This window comes from Eschrichtius robustus, chromosome 4 (assembly GCF_028021215.1).
Source record: "Eschrichtius robustus isolate mEscRob2 chromosome 4, mEscRob2.pri, whole genome shotgun sequence".
Lineage (NCBI taxonomy): Eukaryota > Metazoa > Chordata > Mammalia > Artiodactyla > Eschrichtiidae > Eschrichtius > Eschrichtius robustus.
The window spans coordinates 48,767,466-48,792,297 of NC_090827.1; the positions used below are offsets into that span (position 1 = coordinate 48,767,466).

The following is a 24,832-nucleotide window of genomic DNA, read 5'->3' on the forward strand; positions in this document are numbered from 1 at the left end:
ATAAATTCATTATGGTTTTATTGCTCTTTTTCATTGTATCATTCTGGCCTTAATATTAAATGGTTGCTGATTATACACAGAAATGAGTAGAAAAAATACGAATAATTATTTTAGATCGTTTTAAGTTATTCAAATACTGCTATAGTTGACACTAAAAATATTACTAAAGAAGACCCTTTTGGTACCGGTTGCGGCGGGGCGGCGGGGCCAGGGCCGGCAGGAGGCCCGGCGCCCGCGGTGTACGAGCCGCCGAGCCGAGGGGCCCGGGCCTGCTGCCGCTGCTGGCAGTTGTGCATCATGAAAGATGAGCCAGCAGAGGCAGAGCTAATTTTGCGTGATGCTCTTCTTCTTGCCTATAAGAGTGATAACAAGAAGGCCATCACTTACACTTACGATTGGGTGGAAAAACTTTTTAAACCAACGAGTTACCTGCTTAGAAGGGCCATGGAACAGGAAGGCAATGCAATAATAGTAATCTCTCTAAAGCCGGCCACTATATATGCTGCTCAGAATAGACAGGAGTTGACTCTTGCTGGTTATGAATTCTGCATTTCAACTCTAGAGGAAAAAATTGAAAGAGAAAAGGAATTATCAGAAGACACTTTGTCAGTGGAAGAGAAAGCCAACACCCACCTCCTCTTGGGCATGTGCCTAGACACCTATGCCCGCTACCTTCTGTTCTCCAAGCAGCCATCACAGGCACAAAGGATGAATGAAAAAGCTTTGCAGATTTCTGAAGAAATACTACGAGAAAGACACCCACAGACCATGGTGCTGCTGAGTGACCTGGCCACCACCCTGGATGCGCAGGGCCGCTCCGACGAGGCTCGTGTTCGCTCGCAGAGGGCGTCAGACCTGGCGAGACAGGTGGAGCACCCTGAGCTCCACGTGCTGCTCAGTGATCTGGCTGCGGCCCTGACGCACAGAGAACAATATGCATAAGCAGAAGAGATCTACCAGGAAGTGTTAAAGCGAGCAAAGCTGAAAAGAGATGAGGTTTCTCTGCAGCACAACAGGGAAGAACTGGCTGAGCTGTCACGAAAAAGTAGACCTTTGTCGTAACCTTATCAAGCTCTAGACCCCTTTTTGTTGTAGGGAATTTATAGTGACACCTCTTATTCTAGTCCCAGTGGCACCCTGATCAATGGCTTAAATTCTTTGTCCTTGATACTCAAGTCCCCTCAACTTAGCCTTGCTGGAGGACAAGCTGCATACACTGTATACACTGCCATGTTTGTTTTGCAAAGAAACCTTTCACCCCCACCTGATTTTGCTTCTAAGGACGGGTGTCAGTTGATGCTTTCCATTGTAGCAGATGGTTGGTTAGGTGCTGTCCATGCTGGTCCGAGAATAACTCTAGATTAAGAGAGGCCAGTTTCCCTCTGGGGTGGGGTCTGGCATTTCAGCCAGGTGTCTCTCCCACAAGAGTTTTGTCCACCGATTTGCTGCCTTCTCTTATCAATACCTGGCAGACCAGAGCTACCGGTCTCATGGCAAAGGGGGATGACGGTGAGTTATTTTCTCTTATAGTCTGTCTCCTGAAGCCCAGTGTGGGATTTAATGCATAAAAATGTAGTATCTTGGCTTGCCACCAGCATCCAGCATGAAGTTTTAAAGTGGGAATTAGGCACTTGAAAGCATAGCGCCCATTTGATTATAAATAAAAGTGAACTGTATGTTTTTGTATGTATCTGGTTGTACACAACTGTGAAAAAAGGAGGGCAAGGAATGACGACCACCTGCGTCCCTGCTCTCTGAGCATTCACTCCTCTGCACCTGGTCACAGTGTCTCCAAACCCTCTGACTCTGAGTGGGGCCCTGTAGGTGTAGTGTTGAAAGCTTCCCAGTCATTCTGATGTGTCCCGCTGGTGCTGTAGAAGAACCAGTGCCCTGGACCCTAGCTCTGGCTTTTGGGGTTTGGGTCTCAGTATCCTCATGTGTAGTGAGAGTCTCTCTTAGCTCTGGAAGAATCCATTTGGTGGATGACCTTCCCTGGATAGGCCGCTGTGTTGAGAGCCTTATCACACTGCCTCAGAGTGTGCAAAGTACACAACACAGGGTACTTTAAAAACACTTTAAACATTGCATCTGTTTCACAGGTACTTTAAAACATCGATGATGTTTTCACCCCAGCAGTTCTGCGGTTCTTCTAGGTACCACGAAGGAACCCTGTTGTTGCTGGTATGTTGGTGGGGGTGGGGTGGGCAGGATAAACTGATAGTTGGGTTCCTGTGTACATACTGGGAGAACCCTTTCATAATAAACTAGACACTCTACAATAAAATTTAAAAAAAGGAAGAAGACCCTTTTGTATGAGGCCCACACCTTTTTCCCTTTGCTGCCCACTGGTACCACCGTCAGACTCAAGTCAACTTCAGCTGCCTGGACTGATCCTGATCTAACAGAGGGATATTTAAACAGTTCCAAGGGTCTTATCTCCATCTCAATATTACACCATTGCAGTTCTGATAAATAGGTTTTCACCTCATTTCCAAGCACTGGTCCCACCTCTGGGTCTCTTACCCAGGTTTCTTCCATGGTCCCAGTTTTTCAGTACCAAATCTCATAACCTACCTTGCAACAACAGCAGTAGTAATAAAAATAATAACACATCTTTGAGTAATAATAACACATTGTTGAATAATAATAGCAATAATTACATTCTTGAGCACTTGCTACATGCCAGGCTGTTTTCAAAATGCATTACACACATTAATTCATTTAATATGTGCATCGGAGGTGCCCCCTTGCCAGCCTTCCTCCTAGGATTGTAAACCGACTGGGAACTTTGTCCACGAGCAGAAGCCTCCCTCTGCGTGGAGAGCTGCCTTAACACTAAGGGTCTTGATCCCTTCATCCCATTATTGAAGTGTTGTCCTCATCAATTTTTACTGGATTTTAGGGCCCTTAGCATTTCATTTTACACCCTCCCATCCACTCCTGCTGTAGCTTGCCCTGACTACAACCTCCAGACAACTTCTGCAACCAGAGCCTGCAGTTGGTCAGCTGCCCAGGAATCCCTGCCTCCTCGGAGGAAGGGGGCAATAGGGGGCAGTACTGGTGCCAAGCTCTCCTTTCCTCACCGGCCCTGCTTTGCTGTCAGTTACTGACATGTCCTGGTAAATCCTGAAACGCATCTCTCTATGGCATTCATGTCAGGGCCAAACATCACCATGTCCACAGGGAACTTGATGGAACGAACTGATTCACACTAATTCCATGTAGCAAGAAACTATAAAACAGGAGCTTATTGTATTTATTTGCAAAATGTTTTAAAATTATCTTTAAAGGGTTTCTTTCAGAGTAGGTAATAAATACTCCCCAGAAACCCTAAGCATAGCAATCAGCATATGTGAAGTAATCAAAAGAATAAAACAATGTTTAATCAAGAAGAATACAGCTCTTTCTGGGTCATGCTAGAGAAATGAGGAAACAGGACAGGCTCAGGGCCAAGCAATTAGGACTTTTAATGTTGGTCTGTCATTTACCAGCTGCGCGAGGTGAGGAATTTAAGTTCTGCATCTGTTTCTTCATCTGTTAAATAAAAATGCTGCGACACTTCTATCTTACAGTGCTGCAGTGGGGTTTCAAAATATGGCATTTCAAAGTGCCTGGCACAGAGTGTGGCACAAATACATGCTCAGTAGTGGTGAGGACACTAGTGATGCAATGATGATGACTACGATGACCAATGGCCATGGCCATGGACCATGGAGATGTGCTATTTGGCTCTCCGGGAGAGACCACAGGATGAGCATTTGGTAACTGATGAGTGAAACATCAAAACAGAAGAATGGAGAAAGGAAAAGGAAGGGAAAGGGGAAAAAAGAGCTAAGATAGTTTAAAAACCAGAAGAGGCAGAAAAAAGTAAAGCAATATAAAACCAGCCTTGTGGCCCCTGGCATCATAAACATTTCCTAGAAGCTTCATCAAGCTGATTTTTCTTTTCTCAGCCATTGCAGACTATTTCAATAACTGCCTGGGTTGCACTGAGGACCCTTAACCCAACTAAGTTTTGCTCTGTGTTTAAAAACACTGATTCTCAGGGAATTTGCAATGATTTAAATTAATCACATGAAACTAAAGGCATGTACTACACTACGCTACAAACTCAAGTTATAACTGAGTTGGCTGTCTAGTAGAAATAAAGAATAAAGAATCAGAACATCATAAGTACCTAGAATGATATTTACCTAAGAACAGCAAAAGCAGGAAGTAGTGCAGACATAAAGTGAGACCTGAAAGTCAACATTATTCTGTCGGACTTTCCTGAGGCAGACACCCCAAATGCCATCCAATCCCGACCACAGAAGACAATCCTCGTGAGAATTTTGAAAAGACAAGTTGAGTCATATGTTGGAAAAAATGATGGGTTTTTACTCTCCCACAACACCAAATTGTTGAAAGATTTCAGAGGTTGTATAAATAAAATATGAATATCGAAGTTCATAGTTCCCCTTCCACAAGTTTATCTTTTGTTTATGTGAAGAATTGAAAATCAAAATGTGAGTTGAGATTAGCTATTCCTTCCATAGTAATGTCTGATTTTGTCAATGAGGGAAAAAAAAGTTCAAATATGTTCATTATTTCATTAAAATCAACTGCCCAGTCCTCTCCCTTTCTGATTTTCGTTACCTAAAAAAATTTGGTCTTGTTGTTCACAGTCCGATCTGCTTAATGCTCAGCTCTCACATCCCCCATGTTCTTGTCTGCTCTAACCTGTAGTTTCAAACCAAATAAAAAACGTTAGTTCAGAGTTTACATTTATGCTAAGTTTATGTGAGGCAACAATGCAACATAACCTCCAAAAAAGGTAAGTATCATCCTAGAGATAAGAGAAGTACAGTATTCAGAATGCAAGAGGTGCTGGTCCCATTTCACTTTTGAAAAAAAAAAAAACAAAAGCACTACACCTAACATATTATTTATATCTCTTAAAGGTTTTAGGGATTCATCCATTCCTGAGTTCAGAACCAGCCAAAAAATAAGACACGGGAGACCAACAGGTTAAACTATCAGCTTTATTACTGATAAACTGATTGGAGAAAGTGATCTTAGATCTGTGGACAAAAGAGCCTATTAATACTGTACTCCTACAAGCCCTTTCTGCATCCCAGCACACACACACAAAGCCTCCCTCAGTGCCCGGGGGAGAGTCTGGAGCTGCCTCTGCCTGGGGAAGGGAGGGTAAGGGAAGATTACTGTCCTTTTATATTAATAGATTTGTTCCACCCAATTAGCTCACCAGTCATCACCTAACAAGTGAGTGGCTGGCTTCTCTGCAGGAAAGAGTGAGTGAGGGATGGATTAGAGGCCAAGAGTCTCATTCCACTAGGGGTCCTTCAACATAGAAACGTTAACCAAATGAAAGGAGAGTCCTTCTCAACAACACTCAATCCTAGACTCCTCATCAGATAAAAATCTGAGCACGTTGAGACCATGACCAGGATAGTTCGGACCTTTGAAACTCTGTATCATAATCACAAATTGCTGTAAGGGTAGGACTATGTGAAATTAACACCTTCCTTCCAACTGCTAAATGAGTGGTGGATTTGTCTGCATGGCCCTGTGGCAGAGGCCAACAATTCTACTTGCCCCCCAGTATTTCCTGCATCCTGTTCAGTTAGGCAAGGCCATGTGACTAGTCCTGCCCAGTGAATTGTGAGCAGGGTTGACGTGTCACCTGCAGCCTAAGGCAAGTCTGTTCTTGGTTCTTGGGTCTCTCTTACCCTCTGCTACAGTGACCTGGGAGGTCTCATGTTCCAGATGGTGAGCTATGCTAGGTGGGGCCTCTGTCAACCTAGGTCTTGAGTGAATGAGAGAGACGTTCAAGAAGGCAAGGCCATGGCCACGGGGAACATGAGGAAGGAAGTGCTTCCCAGAGTGTAGAATCAATTCTGAATCCAGGAACGTTCTTCATCCCCTGAAGAGGAGGCCTATCAAATATCCGTTCAGCAAGATTTCAGAATTGTTGCAGATCAGTGATTGCTGGGCACCTCTTACTCCTTATCATTCTGAATGGAGTGTTGACTCTGTTCTGTCACTGTATGTTGGGTGTGAGGGATGCATAGAACCTCTCTTTTTAGTTCACAAGTTTCTGGAGCAAGAGTGACCATATGCAGACCTCATACAGAGGCTATCATGGGACTCCTCAAAAATCCCAAACCTGAAGCTCAAAGCCTTGATTTGCTGTGACTTTAAGCTGCCTCCCCTGTGGAGGAGCTAGGTGAAATCTATATTTGGAAAAAGAAGAGCAAAGGTATGTTGGTGGCCAGAAGGAAAGACTAAGGTGGTGGTAGTGTTGCTCACCAAATGCTCTGGTTCAACGAGGCTAAGCGCCGAGGTCTTGTCAATAAGCTGTGGACGGAAGTGACTCCAGGTATCTGTCCCTGCGTCCAAGACAAGAGACTAAGGAAACTTTATGTTGAGACAGCAGAGCCACAGCAGAGCCTGAAACATTCCTGGTGCGTCACTACACACTGCAGGACAACTTTCCTGGAGAGTTACAGGGACCTATAGGCATTTCATGAAATTACTAAGTTAAACCATTAAGATTTAGGGTTTTGCTTCTTACTGCAGCATAGCCTAGCTTATCCTGTCTGATATGAACCACAGAGAGCAGAATTCTGAAGTTCCTCAGAGATCAGTCCGGATCCTATTTTCCAACTCTATGGGCTCTTCCTAGAGGATCTTATACATTCTCATGACTTTAAATACCATCTATAGGTAGGTAAGCCTACTCCCAAGTTGCCCCTGGCAGTTCTGAATTGTACTTGCCATCCTGGCAAAATTAGTTGTGCCCCTTTCATTCTCAAATCTGCCCTGGTTTGGATAATTAAATAATATAGCACCTTATTTATATGTCAACTACTGTCAAATCTCTATTTCCAATCCCAGACCTCTTTTAGAGCTTCACACATAGACTGTGCAGCCATACACGCAACACCTCCATTTGTATATATCACAAGCATAGGCATCTCAAGCTTAACATTTCCTATACTGAAATTTTTTCTTCTCACCTTTGCAATCTGCTGCTTCTCCAATGTGCCACATGCCATGTACCCATTTGGTCAAGTTAGAAACATGATGTCATCTGTGACACCTGCCTCCTCATCACCCACATCCAATGTCTCACCAAGGCCTGTCAATTCCACCTCTGAAATACATCACAAACCACGCACATCTTCTCATCTCTACTGCCACAACCTGATCCAAGTCACCACTATTCTTGGCCCTGCAATAGCTTCCTGACTAGTCTCTACTCTTGCTTCTACTCTGGACACAGCGGCAAGAATGACCTTTAAAACTTAAGTTAGATCATGTCCTTTCCTAGCTTAAGACCATTCAGTGATTCTAAAAACAGAATCCCATAACCTCAATTCTGGTCCATAAGGTCCTGCATGATTTTGTACCTGTCAACTTTCCTGGCCTTTACTTCCCACCTCCCACATCTCTGCTCCAGTCATTCTGTCCTTTCTCTAGTCCTCCAGCAAGCCATGTTCTTTCCTACCCTAATGCATCTTCACCTACTCTTCCTTCTATCTGGCAGAGGCTGTTAGATGCTCACCAAAGATCATATTCTCTTCACTTACATAGGTGTGCTGCTAGACTACATTTCCCAGACTCCCTTGCAGTCATTATAGCCAGAGGATACAATTCTAGACAATATGATGTGATCATAAGTCACATATACCTCTTCCAGGCCTGGCCCATACAGACATCCCTCACATGCTCCTCTGTGCTCTTTCCCCTTTCCCATTGGCAGCAATGGAGATGACCACCAGGCAACTCTGGCAGCCACATTTAGAAGATGGAAGATCATCTGTCAGAATGAGACCCAGAATGACTGGGTGGAGAAAAGCTATCTCATCTTTCTGTCTTCTGCCCAGTACAGGTACCTGAGTAAGAAATACACTTCTATTGTGTTTAAGACAGTATATATTTGGGGGTCTATTATTACAATGGTTAGCACTATTTAATCAAAAACCTGTACCTGGAGCATTGCTCAACCATACCACCACCACCATGCACACACACACGCACCCCTACACTCAGTAACTCCGCATTGCTCACACCTACTCATAGCCTAGGTCTGGGCTTACATGCATTGAGAGGCCATGCCTGAATCCCCTCATCCACTCTAAATTAAGTTGTGCTGACATTCTCTTTCTCCACACACTAGTCCTTCCTGTCACTTTACTCATCACAATGCTTAATTACATATTCATTTGTGTGTATATTTATTTAAAGTCTATGTCCACAACTGGTCCATAAGATCCATGGAATCAGAACCTTTTGTCCATCAAAATAATATACACAGAGCTTGCACTGTGCTTGGCATACAACAGTCACTTAATAAATTTTAAAACATACAGGATGAACCAATGAGAGGCCACTCTTAAGGGAATACATATGTTTTTTATCACCAGACCACAACTCTAGACCAAAAATCATAGAGAATTAAAATATAGATCATAGGGATTTTTTAATCTTTATTCATTCAGAACGCAATTCTGGGACAATCGACAACCAAGAGAACCCTACACTGTGAAGTAGTGTTAGCCAGCTGAATAATATAACAGTATTGCCCTGATATGTACAAGCAAGAAGTCAATTTCCATTCCTTTCAAAAAACCTCTTGCTAAACGTTTACATTTTCTTCCCATCAAGAATGCATTAACAAGATCATGCTTATATAGCTAGTCAGCACAAGAGACAAACGACAATTTACACAGGTCTGTTTAAGTCTTGCAGTAGAGTGCTCACAACTCAAGCTACAGCTGTTGACCTTTCCGATGGCATTCATTATGTGACACTGTCACCAATTACATTAAAAGGACTCACTAACTTTTAAAGGTAGAATTACTCAAAAAGTTCTGTATTGCAAATAACACATGGACTATTGCATCTACACCTAAAATGGCAAAATCACTTAAATCTCTTCTATGGTCCTCCGTGTCTTATATGTAGGAAAATGAACATTATAGACCAAGTTCCTATATTTTTACTGGAGTCTATTTTAAGTAATGCCTATTAATATTTAAATGATTAAAAAATAAATCAATGTTAAATATTAACTGCACAAAATCTAAAAGAAAATGGCCATATTACATCATACTACATTATATAGATAGATTAAAAGCAGTTAATTAGAAGGCTTTTTAAAAATTTAAAGTTTCTGACATCATCTTCCACCATTCCATTAATTCTTCCTTCTCTTCTTCTTTCCTTTCAGAAAATGACTCCAGTTCAAAATCAACCTAAAGGAGAAAATAAGGATATACTGTTATCAAACTGATTACATACTTTTTAAAACTGAGAAAAGAACAACAGGTTTAGAGTTTATTAAAATAAGCTCAATCCAGCCACCTGAATTAAAGTATATCATAAAAAAACTCTCATGATAAGCAACAAGATACTTTTAGGGAAAAAGAATATCAAAAGCCATTATGTTTCAAATGTGCTTTGATCTAATAGCTTTCTAGAATTATTGGAAAGCAGATTATTTAGAGGCAGATTGTTTAAAGGCAGTTTTTCCCCCATAAAAAGATGTAACTTATAATTAGTTTTCTGCCTTTGACTATTCAGTGAGCTTCTCCTGCCAACCTTGAATTTTCTCCTAAAAGCTGGGGGAATATGGAAGAATGCAGTTCGGTGTCCTGGTGTTCCAAACCACAGGGTTCTGCTTTCTAGAACCTTGAATGTGCTAAAGAAATGGATGGAAATACACACATCTCCAAACCACCACGAAGGCCAGTAGTCCAGGAACTCAACTCTCCTATGAACTGGGCATCCTCATCAGGTCTATGGAGAATTCATACACTTCTGCACAAAGGACTATTCAAAATATGCAGCTCCAAACCCCAGCCCTCCCCGGGCCCAGGAGACAGCCATGCCCCATTCCACGTGGATCTAAGAGTTCTTTGATCTGGCCACTCGAGCCTGTGGTTATTTAAGAAAGTGACTACTCAATACCTCCTTGAACTCACACGGGCTAGAAAGGCTAAGGGTCAAAATAGTTGAACCTTTTACAACCTGGCTCTGGAGCTACTTTTCTCCAGGTTTTATTTGCCCAAATTTACCTCCTGATTTTAATACATATCCAGCCTAATATATACATACACACAATCGAAACCAAAGCAACAGTTAAAAACTCAGGATATTTAGTTTGCAAAACCAAGCATTTATACTCCAAACTTTGGGGACATAAACAAAAACACAATAAATTCTTTTCAAGCTTTTTAATTGGAAACTCTGTAGGGCATTCCATAGTAATGTAATACAAGGACAATAGTAAAATCCTTCTCTAAGAGAGTTTTGGTCTTATCACCATCACCTTCCTAGTAAAATAAATGGTATTTACTTAAATAGGTATCATTCTTGATAGTTCTTAGCATAGAGGGCCTTGCTCATAGTGTGTGCTTAATAAATGTTTAGTTAATGCCTAAGTTACCTTGCAGGCCTAATTTATTTTTCCAAATACTTATTGAGTAAGGTATTATACTAGGTGCTAGGGATAAAAAGATAAATTGAACAGAATATTATTGAGATTGAAATCAAGGTCAGCAAATAAAAGCTTCATTTTTTTAAGGTTTTATTTGATTTTCTGGTGGATCTCTTCAAAAACTGAGAAATGGTAATAGAGCTTCACATTGAGTGGTATTAAATCAATCACTGAGTCCTTGGGCAAGTCACTTAACTTTGCTAGGCCTCAGTTTTCTCATCTTTTAACAGATGGATAACAGGATAATAATGGCTTCTATCTCACAGAATTATTATGAAAGCTAAATATAATCACTTAAACATGCCTGACCCATGGTAAGGGCTTAATAAATTTTAGCTATTATCACGATCACTTACCCTGACAGCGGGGCTATAAGGAACTGCCACTTTCTTTGTTATCGCCAGATAGCCTGGTGCTGAGGCTGTAACTTTATAGTTTCCAGGTACAAGCAATCTCCAGTAATCACCATCCTTTGCTGCAAGGCAACAAAATTTCAAGTCACAGGCACATATATGAAATGCATAGTTATGCCATCTAAGTTCAATTTTGATTCCCTGTTTTTAAAGTAGATGTTTATTGAATTTAATGAAATTCCATTGAAAAGATCATGACACTCTCTAGAGGGCATCGCTACTTACAGCAATTTTACAGACATTAATGTTAAACTGTCTAATAAATCTTCTAATATGATGAATCATCATAATCATGTCAGGAGTAACACAGGTTAACGGATATATCAAGTCCCCAAGCAGTGGGATCCCACCATCTGGCACCGTGTTTTGATTCTTGCCAAGCATCTGGCTGTGAAGACCCGGCGGTCTGAGTCTAGGTCAGTGTCTCAGAAAGTGTGGCTGAAGGCACCTCGTCAGAAACCCTCAGGGACTTGTTAGAAATTTCAATTTCTGAAGACTCAGAATAGTTGGTCTGGCTGCCTTCTAGGAACTGCATTTTCAATCAGCCCTCCAGAGGATTTCTGTTCCCATTCCTCCCCTCACACCCCCGTCCTCTCCTTGAGCAGCTTAGGTTCCTGGGCACCCCAGTCAATGACAGACATATCCTTCAACCTATGTGCTGTTCTGCACCTGCTTATAGGCCTGGCAAACCACCAGCGCTGGGTAACACCCACCCCCTCTACTCTCTGCCTGCCCCTTTGGCTGCGAGGGGCTGGGGAAAACACACACCCATGCTGAGCTGTCTCCTGTCCACAAACACCAGCCTTCCACAGGCCCTCGTCCTGCCCTGTCTTCCTCCCGAGCCCTTTCACTCTCCCATTTCCTAGATTAGTGTGCATCAATCACCTGGGAAACAGTAAAGTACAAATTCTAATTCACTGGCTCTGGGATGAGGCCTGAGCTTCTGCATTTCTGACCAGCTCCAGGTGATGCTGAATTCAGCTGCTGGTAGGGGTCATACTCTGAATACCAAGGACCTAGTGGACAGTCTCCCTTTTCCTAACACCTGTAAAGCATCCTCTTCATCCTCACTCTCTGCTGATGCTTCACATTGTATTTCATTGTGAATATGGAAACCATCAGAAAAAAATAAACCCCCATCACCATCTCTTCCATTCTACCTCTGGACTCTACATCTCCTTTCAGCTAGTGCCTCATTTATCTTCTTCGCTTTACAGCAAAATCTCTGGGAAGACTTGTCAATACTCTTCATTTCAAATGTGTCTCCTCCTCTCTCCTTAGACTCTCCCCAATCGGGCTCCGCTGGTCCACTGAAATAGACTCATCAAGACTCTCCACTCTGCCTTATCCACAAGATTCTCCACGCTGCCTCATTCCTGACACTTTTTACACTCTCTCCCTCCTGAAACATTCCAGCCTTCCCGAACAAGGCACTGGGTTTTCTCTCCACCTTAGACCCCGTTGCTCATCCCTCCCTACTACCTCACCCTGCCCTAGAAAAGCTGCAGTGTCCCAGAGCCCACTCCTCAGATTTCATTGCTTTCTACCTATAATTATTCCCAACATCCAGATTTTTCTAAATTTTTCACATCTGGAATGCAGAGAAAATAATGTTTGTATGTTACGCTAGAGTTAACAGAAGCAGTTACTTGTGGCCACAGGGGACATGGCCTGGGTCCTTCAGGAGTCCCTCCCTGGGGGCGAAGGGAGCAATAATTTGGCACAGGTTCTGGCCTATTGGTCTGGAAGCTGGGCTGGCACTTCATGGGGTGTTGATAAGTATTGTTTAATAAATAAATAAATGGAGTTTTAGAGAACAAATATTCAGGATTAAAAAAAATACAAATTATAAATGTGGAGGTTAAGAAACAGGTAATGGTATAGGATGTTTGGGCACTAAAGGTTAATTAATGCTAAGGTCTACAAACATGTAGAGTTTATAGCTAAAAAGATATTACTGTTGTTGAAAAGATCCCAACAGATGAGAGTTACACTAAAATAAGCTGGATAGATATTTATTAACAGGAGTAGGTAGGTTTGCCAGGAAAATACATCATTTTCCCCAAAGTAGGAAAACGGAAATGGGGCTTTAAACTTAGAAATAACTAACATCAACCTCAATCCTGTAACATCCTGTTCAGCCTTGAATACATCTGGATTTATGATACAGATTAAATGAAGAAATGGATGGGAAATCCTAGACACAAAATACACCGGCAGTTACCGTCCTTCCTACTCCTCTGCTCCCTCCTGAGGTTCACCAGTTAACAGCTCATTAGTACTTCTTCTTAGGAGAGATCAGTATTTTAATTCCAGCTGGTTCATCTTCCTTTGCCTCAACAACTGCAAAGACTCCCGCAGATGGCCCCGCCTCGCAGCTCTGGGGTGAGATAGCTGAGGAAAGGGCGCCACCTGCTGTACCCCAATTTCTAAGTGCAGCAGCCATCCTGAGTAATTGCCTGACCTGCTCCCCAGAAAAAATTTAACTAGATCAAAGCTGGGGGGAGAGATGGGGTAAAGAGACATGAGGCATTTAATTGCTGTGCTTAGAACAGTGTAAGAAGTATAACTATGCTAAGAAGTAACTACGCTCTCGTGTGCAATACTAGAGCCTCCGATCACAGCAGAGAACACCCACCAGATGTGACATCATGGTCTATTCCTTCCACGGAGATGGTTGCATTGGCAATTGGGTTACCCTGAAGGTCTCGGACAAATCCTTTAACTCCTCGGTGTATCTGTGATGGTCAAGAACAACCAAAAAATCTGTATTAGAAACGACCTAAAAACATGCTTCAATCAAACATGTCCTTATTTTTTAGCAAAATACTGCAGATCCCCACTGTTTAAGAATCAAAACAAGCTAAAAAAAGCTGCTGAATTTTCTGTGTACTCTTTATTCTGCTTTTCCACAAGTAGACAAATGAGAAGTAACCCCCTGAAAACTGACATCTTGTTCTGAGTCAAAGAAGACTTTGAAGTACCTTCCAAACCACCAAAACAAAAACAAAACAAAAAGGTCTGTCAATGTGTAAAACAGTTCTGGTCTTAGCACATTTCATTGCTTTCTATTTTAAATTTGGTCACTTGCGTATACTTTATATGGCAGCTGTCAGTTAAAAAGATAACCACATTACAGCCCTTCAATACTTTTTACTTCTAGATAAAAGGATATATACACTGTGAATACTTTTGCATTAAACCCATTAATAATATCATTTTGGTTGATAATCAGTGCATGAAAGGTCAGTGAACTTACTAACTGAAAACTGGGTTTAGAAGTAAAATGGAAGAGTTTTTATTGAGACAAGCCCCTGAATTAAGTTGCTGTCATCAACTAACTACTGCAATGCAAACTACAGAAACAGCTTTATTTTTAAATGATAATTCAACTAAGTCAATATGTATTTGAAGTGACGGAGAGTCACTTAAGGTCTCTGAGAAGGTACTGCTTCTGAAATATCAAATGATAATCTATTAAGCTTGATTACCAAACAAAATGTCCCCCTCCCCAATGCTCCAGTTGCTCCTCACTCATCTGGCCCCAGAAAATGAATTTTCTTTTGCTACTGATGATATTTGAATATTTCCCTACAGAAAGGAGAATAAGTCTCATGTGTCCCTTTGTCACTGGAGAATAAATGTGGCAGTGGTACAATGTTTTATCAAAGAGATAGCCCTGGATATCAGCAAATTTTTTTTTCATTTGCTATTTTTTTAAAAAGCAAAACCTCTGAAACTCTATAAAAGTAACACACAATTCTTTTCTCTAAAGGCAATTTACCAATGGTAAAAAGCTATACATGTTGTCAGTAATAATAAATAATATTTTAATGGCAACCAGTATAGTGAGAAGAGAGTAAACACTTTTTTAAAACAAAAAGACATTCTTAGACTTTTCCCCAAGACTTACCTATGGATTAGCTAACCAAAATTGTAAGAGACTGAAATTTAGCCACTGGAAACAAGAAAAGTTAGCTTTCTGAATGAAATTCACATGGTAAAAGTCATTGGGATCAGAAAAATTGTGGAGATGAATTTATTCATCTTGAGGCACTATAATCCTGATATATTATAAACCTTAAAGAAATGAAAGTTTGAAACTTCCTCATCTTTGGAAAATAAATCGATCATTTCAAAAACATATAATGCACCTACATTAGGCACAAATATACCCAGTTAATATTCATAACTTTACTTTTTTCTGCCTTTGCAACTCAAGACTTAAATTACAGTATGTGATTAACAAGTAGTTAAATAAGTAAATGTCTATCTCTGATATGCCAATTGTGGAGCACAATATTTCTGTTTGAAATTTTCCACTGTAGGAATAAATCTCAACTGAAGTGTTATAGGCTGCCACGACTCCACAGGAATGCAGACTGGAAAATACTGTCACTTTATGACTTTTGCAAAAGAAATCCCAGAAGTTCAAATTTCACTCATACCTGGGGAAGCTATTTTACTACACTTGTCCTTCCTATAATTCTCTCCCCCCAGATTCCAGGACATTTCAATCAACCAAGGCTTAAAAAAAAAAAAATCCAGAATATTCTTCATTGTTACTAGAATTGTTTATGTCAATAGCCCTTAAATCCTCAAATACTTAAATGCCCCCAGAGAGCCTGCTGAAATGGAGACTCCGGGGTCCTGCCCTGCTAGGAGTGTGATTCAGTGTTAGGACAAGAAACTCGTTTTTAACAAGAATCTAGATGATTCTGACGCAGGTGCTCATGAACCATTCTTGAAAAATTCTTTGGAAATTCTGAGAACTAGATGGTTCCAAAGCTATTGTGTGGGAGCTCTTCTTAGCAAACTATTTACCCTAATTAACTTCACAGTTCCAGTTCCTGCAAACATTCCTTTAAAACTCTGCAAGAGATTTCCTCTCAACCAATTACTGAATTGTATCTCCTAATCACCTACTTTCCATGAGTTGTAAAATTAGTCCACACTTAGATTTTGGGCCCAGGTGTTAAATCATTAATCACCACCATATTGTTCCATTGTCAAGAAAATTTCAACACAGAACTTCTGGCAGTCTTCACTGATCTTCCGCCAGCCTTTGATTCCCTAAACTAGAGTGTCCTCCGAGGCAAGCTGTGTGAGCTCACTGCAAATACAACTCTTACTGCTTCTATATAGTCTGCACCATAACACTGATGTCATGCCAGGGTGGGTCACAGGTATCTGTGGACAGATCAAATTCTCATTCCAAGTGGCATAAAACAGGACTGTATGACCTGGCCCCTCTTCTTTTCAGCTTATTCTTATATAAATTGTAACAGCTTTTAGATGAATTAATGCACCTGCCACCATAAATATGACAAGCATTCTCCTCTTTCCAATGGCACACATTTGGGTTTTGTTTTATATTGCATTTTTTTCTCAAGAACTAAGAGAGAACTTAAGTAGCAGCTGAACTAGTTTTTTAATTGTTGACAGGGTAATAATCTTATTGACATGGACTACAGGGAATCCTATAGCATAGCTCCAAGAAGCCTTTTCTGAACTGGCAGGACTGGGTTAGGGACCCTTCTGTGTACTGCCTTTGCTCTTTATTTTAGCATTTATCATCCTCTCTTGTAATTAGGTACTGACATCTGAACCTCACTAATACGAAGCCTTCTTGAGGGCAGTCACTCTCCCCAGTACCTCACAGGGTACCTAGGACATGAAAATAGCTTAATTTTTGTTGAAAAAATATGTACATAAAATGAAAAGCATTGTATTAAGGAGGCATTCTTTGATACCTAGGCAAAGAACACACCAAATCGGCCCATCTTACTTCCTCTGCCTAAAACTATATGTTTAAATTTTGCTCTTAAAAGGTCCATCCAAATATAGCTCTCCTCAAAGGACATTCTACAGGGGTACCCACTAAGGTTGTTCCAGGGTCAACATGGTTAATTATCCTTAGTTTTGTTGTTGAAAAATGCCTTTTTATGTTAACATGCAGCAGGATACCACTGATTAAAAAAATCCTGTGTAATGGGTGTTTTTTAATCACTGTCTGTCATCAGTGGATCTATTCCATGATAATCTCTTTTGGTAAGGTATTATATGTATACTTGACATGTGTAAAAGAATTCTTAAGCTGATTTTACATTTTTTAATGCACTGGGTTCATGTGTATATGTTTATATGTACCTATATATGCAAACAACTACCTGTCTATTTAACAGCATCTGTTTATGTCAAATTAGCTTAAACATTAGTCTGGACTACCTGCTAGCATATGAAACTAACATCACTCTCCCTGACTTTGGGTGTAAATGGCCGCATGCAGAATGGAATGTGAAATTGTCAAGGCACTGCAGGCAAAGAACAGAGTCCTTAGGTCTTTCCCACCAGCACTGCCCCTGGTGCCAGTGTCTACCTGGTACAGAGGGCTAGGGCTATCAGGGCACTGACCTGGGTTAAGTCTGAGTAGGTAGGTATTTTATTTTGACACACTGTGAGATTCCCCCAAATTCTGTACAGTGACTCTCTGGTAAAGATCTAAGCTTATGTCATGAGAGGCAACATGGCATGGTGATTCTGGAACTAGACATCCTGGCTGTTTAACTTCTCTGTGCCTCTGATTCCTCATTTTTAATTCAGGGATGATGATGACGAGGGAGTAGAAGATGATAATGGATCCATCTGAGTCTAGGGTGAGACAAGTGAGGCATGTCGGGCATAGAATTTAAGGAGATACTCACACCCCGGTGCTGATCCTATACCTGCATGACTTTGAGAGTGAACGGCTCCTTAAATTTGCATCCCAGGTGCCTCACTTACCTCATTCTAGTTCTGGTCCTACCTCAGATGCCTGACAGACCCAAGGTGATAAGGGTGGAGGAGGATCCTAGGATTGCCCTTGCTTAGTGCAATATGAAAGAAAGTAGGGTGTCACCTCACTTCTCCACAACTCTCCAGTTTAATCAGTTCTCAGTGAATATTCATGAACCACAAAACCTATGACAAATGAAAGCCTATTTGAATCACTACTGACACATTTTCCAAACACAGCATCCTCATTCTGGGTCAGATGGAGTCCCGTAGGCTGGGATCCTCTTAGGAGACTATTGTACTCCAGGTTTAAATGTTCTTAAATCTCCCATTTTATGCTAGAGACTGTGTTTACCTGCTGAATGTAGCTAATGAGGGAGTTTTTGTTATCTTCCCAGTAGCTCTTCAAAGTCTCTTCAGGTGGAAACTTTTCACAGCTAAGCTCCACAGTAATCTCAAAGCAGTTGCTGCTGAGGTAATTGAAATCTTGCATTCCTGCCAAAAAAAACAAATGGAAAGTCAAAATATGCATGTGGTGACTAAAACTCTACATAGACTGCTCTGCTGAGGGCCAAGTAAAAGATGTACCAACCAGTGCATCTTGGGGAGACTGTGGGAAATCACAAGTGAAATCACCTACCATAAGTGATGGAACAACATACTTGGGAAATAGTTACCACCTCACAAGCACAAACTCTCTCAGGTTCTTAAGCAGTCATTTAGTGTAACACATTGCTGTTTTACAGTGCTAATGCAAGTATCAGCCACATTCCACAATGCTGGAATCAGCTTTTAAGACTGAGAGTGATGTCATCAAAATGGTGAAACAGGAGTTTTCTACTGTCTTCCCTCCCCAAAGAACACCAATTTTGACAATTACCCATGAATAGAGTGCCTTTGTGGAAGTTCAGGAATCTAATGGAAAAGTTAAAGCACATCATTGGAGAAAAAAAAAATCCAAGCTTGGACACATTGAAGGGAATAAGAGGAACAGTTTCACTTTACCTGCATCACCCCCTTCTCCAAGGTGGCACAGCTCAGTGCCAAAGAGACCTAATTTAGTGATATTCAAACATATAAAAATATACAACACACTGGTAAAGGTAAGTATATAGTCAGATTCAGAATATTCTAATACTTTAATATGGTAGTGTATTAATCACTTAACTCTAGTATAAAGGTTTAAAAATATTAAAAAATAACAATAGCTACAATAATTTGTTCATAGATACATAAAATGGTAAGATGTAAATTGTGACATCAAAACGTAAAATGTGGGGGGAAGGAGGTAAAAGGGTAAAGTTTTTGTTTGCAATCAAAGTGAGGTTGTTGACAGCTTAAAATGGACTGTTATGCTAGAAGATGTTTTATGTAAGCCTCATGGTAACCATAAAGCAAAAACCTATGGTAGATTCAAAAAAAGCTAAAGAGAAAGGAATCAAAGCATACCATTGCAGAAAATCATCAGTTCACAAAGGAAGAGAGCAAGGGGGGAAGAAAGGAACAAGGGAACTGCAAAACAGAAAACAATAAAATGGGAAGTCCTCATCAATATTTTAAATGTAAATAGATTAAATTCTCCAATCAAAAGGCATAGAGTAGCTGAATAAATAAAAAAATAAGACCCAACTATAAGGCGCCTACAAGAAACTCACTTCAGCTTTAAGAACACACATAGGCTCAAAGTGAAGGGATGACAAAAAATATTCCATGTTTATGGAAACCAAAAGAGAGGAGAGGTAGTGATACTTATCTCAGACAAAATACAGTTTAAGCCAAAAACTGTAACAAGAGACAAAGAAGGTCATTATATTTTGATAAAGTGGTCAATTCGTCAAAGGATATAACTATCAAAAATATATAAACACTCAACATTGGAGCATCTAAATATATTAAGCAAATACTAACAGGTCTGAAGGGAGAAATGACAATAGTACAATAATAGTAGGGGACTTCAGTACCCCACTTCCAATAATGGATAAATAGATCATCCAGACAGAGTATCAGTAAGGAAACACTGGCCTTGAACTATAGTTTATACCATATGAACCTAACAGACATACAGAACATACCATCCAACAGCTGCAGAATAAACATTCTTCTCAAGCATACGTGAAACATTCTCCAGGGTAGATCATATGATAGGTCACAAAACAAATCTCAGCAGACTTAAGTAGACTGAAATCATACCAAGTATCTTTTCCAACCACAGTGATACAAAACTAGAAATCATAACAAGAGTAAAACTGAAAAATTCACAAACATGTAGAAAAGTAAACAACACACTCTTGAACCACCAGTGGGTCAAAGGGAAGCCAAAATATCTTGAACAAATGAAAACAGAAACACAACCTGCCAAAACTTATAAGATGCAGCAAAAGCAGTCCTAAGAAAGAAGTTTATTATGATAAATGCCTACATTTAAAAGAAAAAAGAAATATATAAAATAAACAATTTATTCCTACACTTCAAAAAACTAGAAAATGAACAAACCAAGAGCAAAGGTGGCAGAAGGAAGGAAATAATAAGGATCAAAGCAGAAATAAATGAAATAGAGGCCAGGAAAATAATAGAAAAGATAAACAAATCTAAGGGCTGGTTTTTGAAAAAATAAACAAAATAGACAAACCTTTAGTTAGACGTAACAAGAAAAAAAAAGAGGGGACTCAAAAAAATCAGAAAATAAAGAGGAGACATTTCAACTAACACCATACAAATACAAAGGATCATAAAAGACTACTGTGAACAATTATAAGCCAACAACTGGATAACCTAGAAGAAATGGATAAATTCATAGAAACATACAACCTACCCAGACTGAACCATGAAGAAATAGAAAATCAAAACAGACCAATTACTGGTAAGGAGATTGGATCAGTAATCAAAAACTTCCTAAAAAGAAAAGCCCAGGGTCAGATGGTTTCACTGGTGAATTCTACCAAACATTTAAAGAAGAATTAACACCAATCCTTATCAAACTCCTCCAAAAAACTGAAGAGGAGGGAACACTCCCAAATTCTTTTTTACAAGTCCAGCATTATGCTGATTCCAAAGCCAGATAAGGACACTACAGGAAAAGAAATTACAGGCTAATTATCATGATGAATACAGATGCAAAATTTCTCAACAAAACACTAGCAAACTGAATTCAACAGTACATAAAAAAAAGTCATACACCATGATCAAATGAAATTTATCCCTAGGATGCAAGGATGGTTCAACATACACAAATCAACAAATGTAATATACTGCATTAATAGAATGAAAGATAAAAATGATATCATCATCTCAAAATATGCAGAAAAAGCATTTAAAAACATTCAGCATTTTTTCATGATAAAAACCCTCAACAGACTGGGTATAAAAGGAACATATCTTAACATAATAAAGTCCATATATGACAACACCACAGCTAACATCATACTCAACGGTGAAAGATTTAAAGCTTTTCCTCTAAGATCAAGAACAAGACAAGGGTGCCTACTCTCACCATTCTTATTCAACTTAGTGCTAGAAGTTCTAGCCAGAGAAATGAGGCAAGAAAAATAAATAAAAGACATCCAAGTTGGAAAGGAAGAAGTAAAATTATCTCTGTCTGTAATGATATGACCTTATGTATAGAAAACCCTAGAGACTCCACAAACACACAAAGACAAAAAAAAAGTTGGGACTAATAAAATAATTCATAAAAGTTGCAGGATACCAAATCACCATACAAAGGTAAGTTGCATTTCTATATGTTAACAACAAACTATCCAAAAAAATATAAAGAAATCAATCTCATTTACAATAGCCTCAAAAACAATAAAATACTTAGGAATAAATTTAACCAAGGAGATGAAAGAGCTGTACACTGAAAACTATAAGACATTGATAAAAGAAACTGAGGAAGATACAAAGATAATGGAAAGATATCCCATGTTCATAAATTTAATATTTTTAAAACATCCATACCACTCAAAGCTATCTATAGATTCAATACAATCCCTATCAAAATTCCAATGGAATTTTTCACAGAGATGGGGGAAAAAAAACAATCCTAAGATTCATATAGAGCCACAAAAGACAATGACTAGCCAAAGCAATCTTGAAAAAGAAGAACAAAGCTGGAGGCATCACACTTCCTGATTTCAAACTATACTACAAAGGCTAAAATAATGAAAACAGTAATGGTGCTGGCATAAAAACAGACACACAGACCACTGTAATAGAATCAAGAGCCCAGAAATAAACCCTGATATATACACTCAACCAATATTTGACAATAGAGCCAAGAATACTAAATGGGAATAAGACACAGTCTCTTTAATAAAAAGTTTTGGGAAAACTGGATACACATGTGCAAAAGAATGAAATTGGACTTTTATCTTACGCTATACACTAATATTAATTCAAAATGGATTAAAGGCTTAAATGCAAGACCTGAACTGTTAAAGCTCCTAGAAGAAAACAGAGAAAAAGCTCCCAATACTGGTCTTAGTAAAGTTTTTTGGGTATGACACCAAAAGCACAAGCAACAAAAGCAAAAATTAATAAGTGGGACTGCATCAAACTGAAAGCTTCTGCACAGCAAAGGATACGGTCAACAAAATGAAAAGGCAACTTAAGGAATGGGAGAAAGTATTTGTAAATCATATATTGCATAAGGAGTTAATATCCAAAATACATAAGGAACTTATACAACTCAACATCAAAAAAAACCAAACAACCTGATTAAATAATGGGCAGAAGACCTGAATAGACATTTTTCCAAAGAAGACACACAGGTGGCCTACAGGCACATGAAAAGACGCTCAACATCATTAGTCATCAGAGAAATGCAAATCAAAACCAAACTGAGATATCACCTCACACCTGTCAGAATGGCTATCATCAAAAATAACACAAATAACAAATGTTGACAACGATGCAGAGAAAAAGGAACCCTCCAACACTGTTGTTGGGAATTTAAATTGGTGCAGCCACTGTGAAAAACATTTTGAAGGTTTCTAAAAAAACTAAAAATAGAACTACCATATAGCCCAGCAATTCCACTCCTGAGTATAAATCCGAAAAAAACAACAACACTAATTCAAAAAGTTACATGCACCCCAATGTTCATAGCAGCATTATTTACAATTGACAAGATATGGAAGCAACCTAAGTGTCCATCAACAGATCAATGGATGAAGATGTGGTATATTTACACAATGGAATACTACTTAGCCATAAAACAGAATGAAATTTTGCCATTTACAGCAACATGGATGGAGTTGGAGGGTATTATGCCCAGTGAAATAAGTCAGACAGAGAAAGATAAATACTGTATGATATCACTTATATGTGGAATCTAAAAAGTAAAGCTGTGACTATAACAACAACAACAAAACAGACTCACAGATATAGAGAACAAGCTAGTGGTTACCAGTGGGGAGAGGGAAGCGGGGGGCAAGATAGGGGTAGGTGATTAAGAGGTACAATTACTATATATAAAATAAGCTACAAGGATATATTGTATAGCACAGGGAATACAGCCAATACTTTATAATAACTATAAATAGAGTACCACCTTTAAAAATTGTGAATCACTATGCTGTACACCTGTAACATATACTATTGTACATCAGCTATACCTCAATTTTTTAAAAAAACAGAATAAACATATATCAGAAAGAAAAAATCTGGAAGAATATTTTTCTCAGGGCATAATTCAACCAAAAAAAAAAAAAAAAAAAAGCATATTAAACAAACCAAAATCCTATAATTAGCCACTGCTGCTACTGTCCTAAATTCTCTTTTCACTTCCAGGTAGGCCACAGAAAATTGTTCTTAGGCAGAGGAAAAAAAATCAGTATCTTTACGTTTCACTCTTCATCCTTGGTAGAGGCAATATTACACAACTATGAGTGATCCACGTAGCCCGAGAAATGAGAGCTCTTCAAAGTCCATACTAGAACAGATTGCCACATGAGCTGCCTTGGTGTCTAGAGATGCTTCCTCCAGCTGTGCTGAGGTGGGCTTTTCCCTTTTCAGACCCAATAAAAGGTGAAGTGCTTCCTGATCGAATAATAGTGTTTACTGCAGCAGTGAATACAAAATAAACATTCCACATGAAGTGAAATTTTTTAAATAAAAACAAACGGTATGTGGACCAAGATACACTAAAGGCCAAAGCCAGCCCTCTAAAATATACATTTACCTACAATCGAAGCATGACTAACATATAACCAGGATGGTATCTTATTCCTTAAGGCCAGAATTTGAAAAGTAGGGTAATTAACAATATTCAATCTATATTTTCCCAGCGGATGTCTTCAGTTCGTTTACTACAGCTCTTCAATTAGCATCTTGATTCTTAAAAATCAACAAAAAACTATACATAGCAATCATTCATACAGAAAGCGGACTAATTTTAATGGATGAACTATAGGTTCAGTCTATTTCTTAATGATTGAAGATTGAAGTTTCCCTAAATGTAAACGGTAATTATTTTTTAAAAGCCACTAATCACATAAAGAGCGAAAGGGAAACTCGCCTCCAGGCACGCTGTACCACGCTGCGCCGTTGGTCGTTCCTTCTACGAAGCTGCTGTCGTCATCATTCTTGCGACACGGGGGCCGATCGGGGTCCGACATAGGGGGGTTGAAGGACGAGTACGCCCGCGCCAAGCTTTGGAAGATGTCATCATCTGGGCAGGAGCTGTATTCATGAGCGCTACCTGGAAAATAAACCCACAAGACTAAAGAAACTGACACAGGCTGAGGAGCACTGCGTGTTTTCTGAAGAGTGATTTGGTGTTGATCTCTTGCTGACGTATTTTTTAGCTACATCACTATGGGAAAGGAGTGAAGGTTTACGTACTCAACAATTACACCTTAGTTTTTAGGTGGTATAATGTCCACTCCTAATACTACAAAGCAGAAACTGGGTAGAATGTACATTCTGCTTATGAATTGAAAGCTTCACAAGAAAAGGTGACAAGTTCATAGTAAATTGGACTTGGGAAGACAGCAGGGAGATTTCCATTGTTAACTCCACAGGCACTACGAACTCTCACACATATTTTTCAGTATCTAAATTTACAGTTTTAAAAAATCTCCTATGTGTATTACTGAAATAAATAATATCTATTTTAGTACACAGTATTCTTATTCTGTATTAT

The 24,832-nt window shown here is 39.5% G+C and overlaps 1 protein-coding gene and 1 pseudogene across 1 annotated transcript in view; one reads left to right on the forward strand and one right to left on the reverse strand.

The window, feature by feature from the left end:
- The first annotated feature begins 291 nt into the window (after positions 1-291).
- LOC137763646 (tetratricopeptide repeat protein 19, mitochondrial pseudogene) lies at positions 292-1,062 on the forward strand (annotated as a pseudogene).
- A 7,404-nt stretch (positions 1,063-8,466) lies between these two features.
- The window catches only part of CPE (carboxypeptidase E), a 109,246-nt gene continuing 92,880 nt past the window's right edge, over positions 8,467-24,832 (reverse strand). The window contains exons 5-9 of the mRNA XM_068542661.1: positions 24,206-24,384; positions 18,047-18,186; positions 13,556-13,655; positions 10,861-10,979; positions 8,467-9,260 (exon numbers count right to left, since the gene is read on the reverse strand). Coding sequence (XP_068398762.1) covers positions 9,162-9,260; positions 10,861-10,979; positions 13,556-13,655; positions 18,047-18,186; positions 24,206-24,384 — 637 coding nt within the window. The 3' untranslated portion in view covers positions 8,467-9,161. The remainder of the gene's footprint in view (positions 9,261-10,860; positions 10,980-13,555; positions 13,656-18,046; positions 18,187-24,205; positions 24,385-24,832) is intronic.